Source organism: Hordeum vulgare, chromosome 2H, assembly GCF_904849725.1.
Source record: "Hordeum vulgare subsp. vulgare chromosome 2H, MorexV3_pseudomolecules_assembly, whole genome shotgun sequence".
NCBI lineage: Eukaryota > Viridiplantae > Streptophyta > Magnoliopsida > Poales > Poaceae > Hordeum > Hordeum vulgare.
Window position 1 is genome coordinate 112,388,767 of NC_058519.1, and position 8,534 is coordinate 112,397,300.

An 8,534-nucleotide genomic window follows, 5' to 3' on the forward strand; every position below is an offset into this window, starting at 1 on the left:
TCGCAATCTGAATCGCCGCGAGTAGGACTCCATGAACCGTGTTCTAGCAACGCTTCCGCTTAGCTATCTTCAAAGGTATGAAGATGCACTCTTCCCTCTCTCGTTGGTGGTCTCTCCATAGGAAGATCTGAATATGGCGTAGGATTTTTTTTTGAATTTATGCTACGTTATCCCAACAGTTTTCAGTGTCCACAATAGCGAAGGCCACCGGAAAGATACATTCATTGGGATCCATTCCTATAGCAGTTAAGAGGATGCCTTTAAACTGAGTTTTCAGATGGCAACCATCGAGGAAGATGACAGGTCTACAAGCAAAAATAAAACCCCTTTTGCATGCATCTAGTGAGAAATAACATTTCTTGAACTCTCCATCGTCTGCAAGTTCAAGAAAAAAAAGTACTGCCCGGGTTTGATCTCCTCCACTCATGTGCATAGTCCCATAGCAGATTGTATTGTGCTATTTCATCTCCATATATTATATTGAAAGCAATTTTCCTTGCTCTGCCAAGCTTGCCCCTCTTGATTTTCATGTTCCAGTCTGTTTGCACTAGCTCTCCAAAACCCTTCAATGTCATCTTCTCATTTTCTAAGCTTGTCTACATACTTATGAGCTATGTACCTTGGAGTAAAAGCTCTAACTTGCCACTTATTGCTACAAGTGTGCTCGCCGTTGAAAGTCTTGATCATAAATGATTGTGTCCTATTGTCATAGGATGCATACAAGTACCAGGGGCATCCAACATCACATTTAGCTCCAATCCTTGTTTTGTCATTCTTCAGAAATGTGATGTTTAACCTCTTCTTGCAACTGTACTCCCTAATTGCTTTTCTCAACTAGTGAATAGATGAGAAGACTTGGCCCACATGGAACTTGGGTTCATTAATATCTGCATCTGTGAAATATTTGAAATTGAATTTCACATCTTCATCATCTGAATCTAGAAGCTCAAGCCTTTCATCTTCAGAATTTTCATCTTCCCTTAGTTGCTTTCCTTTTCCTTTCCCTATATTCTCTTCACTAGTTTGATTGTTATCATTGACCAAATCATCATCACCTTCCTCCAAGTCATAGTCATTGTCCACTATTTCTGGCTCATATTCCGAGTCAGATGAGTCATCATCACTCCCCTCCTCTAAATCATCTTGAACAACCGATGTACTTGCTCTGCTTTTGCCTAAGCCTCTGCTGGTCCCTTGTATAGTGATGTCATCTGCAAAGTTGCACGTCCCAATGCTCTGAACAATAGGGTTTTTCACAACATCACCCCATTCTGCAGTGATTCTATCTACATGCTCTAGATAAAATGTAAGATACTTATGTCCCTCTCTAACCATTGCACTAATGCAGTTTGTATCACTGTTCTTAGAGATCAACCGAAGCCCATCTTCATTTATCTGATTACCAGGCAGTAGCAAATAGGTCTTTATTCTCCCTTTGTGCTCATATCCCAAATCCTCAATGAGATAATCCAGTATTTCCATACATGTTGTACCAGATTCGCAGAAATCATAACAAACCTTCTTCCCATTCAGATATGACTTACTGCATCCATGTCCAGAGAAAAATCCCCCATGAACAAACTCCGAAGTGAAATGATATGTGTGTTGTGCTGTAAAAAATTCAGAGAAAAGAACATGTTTACTTCATCTGTGCTGAAGACTTACAATTGTTCCTGAACCCTAACCAAATTGGAACCGAATCAAAGAAAAACGTACAACAAACTAGAGTTACGCTGTAAAGTAACATAATTGAGATTATTAGGCGGAAAAGAACCAGGGCTATGTCGGAATAGAGCTCACCGTATATGGGAACAGGCCCCTGTTCGTGCCGACGGACGGGCGTCATTCCCGCTGCTTATGCAACAGCGAGGCGATGTGGTCGCCGCCCAATAGATGATCCGTCCTACGCCGTATTTAATCACACCTCAGATCACGGCAATCACCATCCACCATAGTCGCCCTACTCACCGGTCCTTGTGTGGGTCGAAAGGAAGAAGGGCGCGTGGGTTCAACCAATGCCCAAGGGTGCGAGGGTTGAAGTGCAAGCCAATAAACATCCTCGGCCGTATCACAAAAGTCCAAGACGAATCATAATTTCTTGCCTGCGTATCGGCTGCGCGTTGCCAGGACCGTCTCCAGGACCATACGTGGGCTGGATTTTCGAGTACGAGGACCGTACTAGAGCACTTCGGGGGTATCACGACCATTCTAGACACGGCCCGCAAGTTGCAGGACCAGAGATGCGAAAATGCATGTTAACGGGCGCCTGTGGCGCTAAATATGAATTGCCCCTCGTGGCATCGTCCATTATTCCTCAGTTATCATTGTTTTTTTTCGACGAGAGACCTATACTATTCCGCGCACACACCACGGACGGAGCAGACGCACTACTGCCTACTGGCACTGTACCAGGTAACCCACAACGCGCGCGGCCATGATTCGCAACCCTCCCGCCGTTCCCGCTGACGCGCATAGTCGATTCATTGCTCGCTCGTCTGCTTCTGCGAACCATCACTACCTACCACCTTACAACATCCACATCCGAAACTTACAAATTCGATTCCTCAATCGCCTGCGGACACGTTCGTTTAATGATCGAACGTATTTTCTATTTATCTGTTCGTGCAATCATATTTTCGGTCACTTGTACGTAATTGGCGAAAAGGAAGAAATAGAAAGAAACAAATGAAAAAACAAAAGAAAAAGGTGGTCGAGGTGGGTTACGTACTATGTGACGGATTGACTGGGCGCGTCCGCGAGCGATATGAGGATTCACGCACATTCTGGACATATAGGAACGATATGAGGGTCCGGTTGATCACTTTTTTCCTTCTATTTCCTATGCAGTCACTGACCGGGCACGTCCACTTACAAATCCGGCCACTCAAACGTCTGCGGACACGATCGGTCAGTGATCGAGCGTGTCCATTTTGAACCCTACTTTCTTATCCGTGTAGCCGCACATTTCATATTTTTTTCTCATGTGTCCGATCACTTGCACGTGATTGATGAAGAAGAAAAGAATAAATACAGAAATAGAAAAAATGGTATGAGGTGGGATCGCGTCATATGTGGTGGACTGATCGATGTGTTCTGGCGTGTCTGCAACCTCTCGTATCGTCTTCATATTTAAGATGAATACGAGAGACGTCGGTCAGTCCGAACATTTGAAGTGGGTATGAGGGGTCAGACTGGATCAATTTTTTGTAACCGGACGGACTACTAAGGCGTTTGAGGTGGGTTTAAGGGTCCGGCTGTACATGCTTCTAAGAGCATCTCTAGCAGACCCCGTATATGGCTAGCCCGTAAAAATCGCTTACAGTTTGCGGAAAAACGCTTTTGCGGGTCGGCGTGGGCGGCGGCCAAGCAGACCCCGCAAAACGGACCCGTACAAAAGGATATTATATGGGTTCATTTTGCGGGGTCTGCTCGGCAGCCGCCAATCGTCGACCCGCAAATTTGTTATTTTCCTTTCCATTTTGAGCAAGAAAACACATTTATTTGCTTCTTTATTTTCTTCATAGGCATTGGATACATAATAATTTACCAAATCATTGCTAAAATAGCAAGATCAAAAAACACAAGAATCACAATTAGGCTTTTTAGAAGATATTCAATTTTCATAATTGTTCCCACTAGTTGGATCAACATCTTCTTCATGCATTGGTCGTTGATTTGTGAATTCTTGATCTTACATTTTTCATTCCTTGGCATTGATTCTAAAGAACTAGACGTTGCTTCCCCTATAATTTCTTTTCTAATTATACATGCAGCCGCATCATTAGCCACAATTATACTAAGTAGAGCGTGAACATCTATTAAGTTTCTTTCTATCAATTAATCATTGTATTCTTCTTCCGAATACCAAAATGAGCATCCACCTTCCTACACACATGAACACCTCAATAAGCTACTAAAATGTAACCAAATAAATTGACAAAGCTTGATAGAAAGAAGAACATACTCAGTTGTTATTGCATTTGAAGAATACCCATCTAAGGTGTTGCCGCGTGCTAGATGTGAGCCGCATCACTGTCTTTGTGCAGTCGTCGCATTGCATGAGCGGCATCGACAAGCTGGCGAGCCATTGCGCGACCACCGACCCCGAGCGACGGGAGGAAGAGTCCTTGCCGGCAAACCGACGACGACGACTAGAGAATGAACTAATACCTGCATGCGGCGCTCGCGCTATGTCGGGGCTGTGCGGGGTGCTCCCCAACCAATCCATGGCTTGGCACAGCCGTCCATGGCCGGAAATTCCAAATCCGATGACCGCGACAAACAGCCACCGATCTGCAGCTTTCCGGTCAGTCAAGGCACGAGGGAGTGGTGGAGATCAATCTCGGGCGTGCGACGATCTGTCGGCTTGATCCCGACGGCTGGTATGGCCGGAATCGAAGAAGGCACCCGACGGCGATGAGTGGGGGAAAAGCGGGTTGAAATGTTCCAACAACCAATCGCTCCCGATATATACTGGACACCTACAGGGTGAGGAGAAGAACGTGCATTTTTACGGGTTGAGGTGGGCATTTTGCCGCGTCCTGCAAAAACTTTTACGGATCGAAAGTGTTTACGGGATCTGGTCGGACAGCTTTTTGTACGCCAACACATATTACAACGGTTATTTTACGTATGGGGGTATTATACGGTGTCTAACTCGGCCAGACCAGCGCACGCCGACGAATCATGCCATCCCGCTCGCCGCGAGGCGCCATGTGCGCCCGCCCGCACGGACTGCCCCAAGAGAGATGCGCTACAGTACATTCCATCACGCAAATGGTCCGCGCCACACTGGCACGATCATACGATCGAGCGCAGCGCAAGCTCTGCCGGCTCTCAATGGGCACGGCTCGCTGGTGCCTAGCAGTGCATCGGGGCCGCCCTCGTACGGGAGCCACCGCCCTCAGCTGCGGACCTGCGGTAGATCTGGTGGGCGTCTACGGTGAGCTAGGCAACAGGCCGCGACAGCGAGGTGGAGCCCGCCTGACCTGGACGGATGGATGAGATCATGAGAAAAATGGACCATAGCTCCTTCCAGTTCCAGTGTTGCATTGATGCGCCGCGCCACCTAACCTAACGGCTACCGCAAACTCCACTGCGCCATTACCACGGGTTACACACTAGGCTTCAGGCCATCCGAAGCAGAGTGACCGGCACGCCCCGATCGACGGCTCGGATCCACAGACCAGCTTGGCATTCAGACGAACATGACAGTGAGACAGTCTCGCAAACTTCACTACAGAAGAGAAAGCAAGAGAGAACAAGAACTCGATCGCAACATTCTCATTTTCATTCCAACCAACCTTGAACAACTAACCCACTACTAGCTAGAGTAGTTCCCCTAGAATTACAAGAGGATCAGACAAAAGGAGAGGGGGTGGAAGACAAGGGTCCATGCATGAAAGCGACAGACATCCTACCAAATCACAGAGCAAGAGATCGGATCAAGGGACACAAAAGGCACCCAGTTAACCATGCGCATGCCGTTGACATCAAACGGGAAGGAACCAAGTTTTTTCTTCTTCTTTTGGACAGGATCACAGGATGACACCTTCTTGGATCAGACTAGCCCTGCAAGGCTGCAACAAGCTTGCCAAAGCGGTTTCTTTCTTCTACGCTGGGCGAATTCGAGATCGAGCGATCGAGCTTCACGCGAATGCCAGGAAGGAGACGAGCACGGCGAGGAAGGCAGCCGCTCCGGACTTTGGATGCAAGCCCGCTGCCGCCGTGTCCATGTTGCTCGTGCCTGTTGGACCCAGGCCGCCGAACCCGGTGCCCGTAGCCCCGGTGGTGGTGTCCGTCCCCACGCCGGCTCCACCCATGCCGGTGCTAGTGCCGGCACCCGGCGTGAAGGTGCCCGTGGTTCCCCCTGTTGTGCCTCCAGTCCCAGCCCCGGTCGGAGTCGTTGATGTTCCAGCGGCACTGCATAAAAGAGAGGAAAAGTTGTTATCAATCCTCATTCGACGATTATGCTGGTTCTAAAAATGCAGCATATGAAACCCCAATCGGTTGATACCGTGTATGCACTTCAAATAAAAAATGTAATGATGTATAGTACCTTGCACTTGAGGGGTAGGAGCAGCCTGAAGAACCTGCATGTGAGAAACACCATAATAAATATTGTAAGAAACTCGAGAATCATTCGAAACATTGCAATGCAAATAATGAAGGATATTAATGTCATGCCGTCTTGATGGTAGGATTCAGATGGTGTTTGATTGCTCATAGGAAAACAAAGGGATCATTCCAAGAGATTGGTTTATGTGGAAAAGAGGTTGGTCCCTTCGGATCCTTCAACACTGGCCTTCGTGTCTGATCGATGTGGTTCAGCAATGTGGGTTCAGCAATGATACAACACTGGACTCATGGGTACTTCCTCGACATCTTTTGGGCGGTTAATGTTTTGGTTGAGGAGGGATCTAATTTTCTCGAAAAAGCATGTCTATTTGATTGGCCAAGAAAATAATGAAGAACCGTGCACAAGTCACAACCTAGAGATTATAAATTTATAACTATATTTATCAAATGTGGATTATAATATTCAGATGTGGAGTATATCAGTAGCACTTAAGTATCCAAAATGTTAAAATTATTGTAGTTTTTAAAATTATATGTTGAACGTTTACACAAATTCATACAACAGTTTTAAAATTATATTCCTCACCGTCATATAAGATTGTTAAGATTGTTTTTTACGCTAGTTGGCTGACAATTTCCTTTTGTTGCCCTAAAGGCTGAACTGAAATGAGACACTGACTAGTACAGTAATATTGACTAGATTGACAGAGCTTCTACATTAAAAGTAAGTGAAGGTGTCCATGCATTGCAGTTGCTCAATGACGGACAGTCAGTCAGATAGTGAATTCCTGAACAAGAATGCAAGAGGTGCCGGTGAAGCCAATGAATCCCTTACTTGGGTCGGTGGTGGTGAGGAGGGCGGTGCCGGTAAAGTCGCAGGTGGCGCCCATGGACCTCTTCTTCTGGAAGTAGCTGTTGGCTGCCCAGGAGCAGTGCGCGACGACGGTGTTTGGGTTGTAGCACGGCCCCTGCTCGTGGATCAGGTTGCAGTCCGCCCCCGCCCCGCACGCGTAGTCGATGGTCTTCTGCAGCGCCGCCTGCGGCTGCTCCGACCTGCACACGCAGAAATCTGCCATTGCCAACCAACACCAGCAGCAGCCAAGATCAGTCATCACTCATCAGCGGAGCGCGCCAGCCAAAGGTCAAACGGCCGGGAGCTACTAGCAATTAAACACAGGCGTTTCCAGGAAAAGTTGGCGCGTTTCTGTCAGTTTCTTCTCTTCTCTTGATGTGCGTGCCAGGGAAGGAGCGCGTATGGCCAAGGAATGTGGCAAAGAAAAAAAAGAGAGAATATATGCTTCTGATAAAGGTGGTGAATGCTTTTATTTACTTTTGGAAAATGGACCTGGGAATATAGATAGCACATCTAGAGGAAATTCCGTGAAGATGGAAGAAGAATAGGAGCTGGGCATGTGGTCGACCATCTCCTCCCTAGGCATGAGAGTGGGAGAAGGGAATCTAGGGAAAAGATGAGAAATCATAGCCCAAGTTGAGCAGAAATGAAAAGGCTGGTCTCTTGCAAAAAAGAAGAGAAAAGGAGAGCGGATCTTTTGATCTTTCAAGCATAATAATAACTGATCTCAATATCATAACAAAAAACATCAGAGCTACTACATCATTCCGCTGGGAAAATGAAGAGTTGAAGTGTGCAGTGGCTCTAGAGTCTAGACAAGCACCGGAGAAGCTGAAGAAAAACACCGACAGCTCGAGATGTCAAAACTTCCGAGACAGGAAAGAACAAGGAGTCTTTGCTTATTATAGACTACAAGCCCGGGAAAAAATCCAAGAAAAGAGGGGAGAAATGCTAGAGAAAGACCGGAGCTGCGGGCGGCTCACCGGAGACGACGAGGGTCGAGGACAGGAGCAGCAGCGCGGCCACCACCAGCGGCGCCTCCATCGTTTGCTGGAGAAGGCCGAAGCAGAGCGCGGGGGAGAGCTCCGGTGGAAGAAGGGGCTGCCTCGAGCAGGAGGTGGGAGCAGGGGAGTGAGGAGAGTGAGGGAGTGTGTGTGCTTGGGTGTGCGATGTGCGGAGTGTGCTTGGGTTTTTTACCTGCCACGGGAGCGTGCAGAGTTTTGGGTGTTTTGTGGTAATCCTTTTTGTTTCAACGGCTGCGGACGTGTGGGGAGGCTGAGCCGAACCCACCACCTTTGCTCCCTTTTGCAGTTTTGCCTGCCTGCCTGCCTCCGCCTGCCCACCGCGAAATGCATCGGGCTTGGTAAAAGGATAGTATGGGTTGGGCTATTTATTTTTAGAGAATCGGTACATACTCGGTTGATTATTATTTTTGAACATAGGAGAAGTAGATGTTCATACTCAAACATATAAACGAACACACACATACTATCCTATGAGCATTTTTGAAAGACTCAACCCACGCAAGAATGACGTTTTGAAGCTCGGCCTCCATGGAGGCTGAAATTTTTGAAAAAAATCAAAATTTCGAAAATTTTAGTTC

The 8,534-nt window shown here is 47.1% G+C and overlaps 1 protein-coding gene across 1 annotated transcript; it reads right to left on the reverse strand.

Moving 5' to 3' along the window:
* Window positions 1-5,268: 5,268 nt before the first annotated feature.
* LOC123425420 (PLASMODESMATA CALLOSE-BINDING PROTEIN 2-like) lies at window positions 5,269-8,140 on the reverse strand. The gene is made up of 4 exons (XM_045109119.1): window positions 7,915-8,140; window positions 6,914-7,147; window positions 6,059-6,092; window positions 5,269-5,922 (listed from the first exon to the last, which is right to left on the reverse strand). Exons 1-4 carry the CDS (start codon window positions 7,973-7,975, stop codon window positions 5,649-5,651), a joined length of 603 nt encoding a protein of 200 aa, XP_044965054.1. The 5' UTR covers window positions 7,976-8,140; the 3' UTR covers window positions 5,269-5,648.
* Window positions 8,141-8,534: the final 394 nt, after the last annotated feature.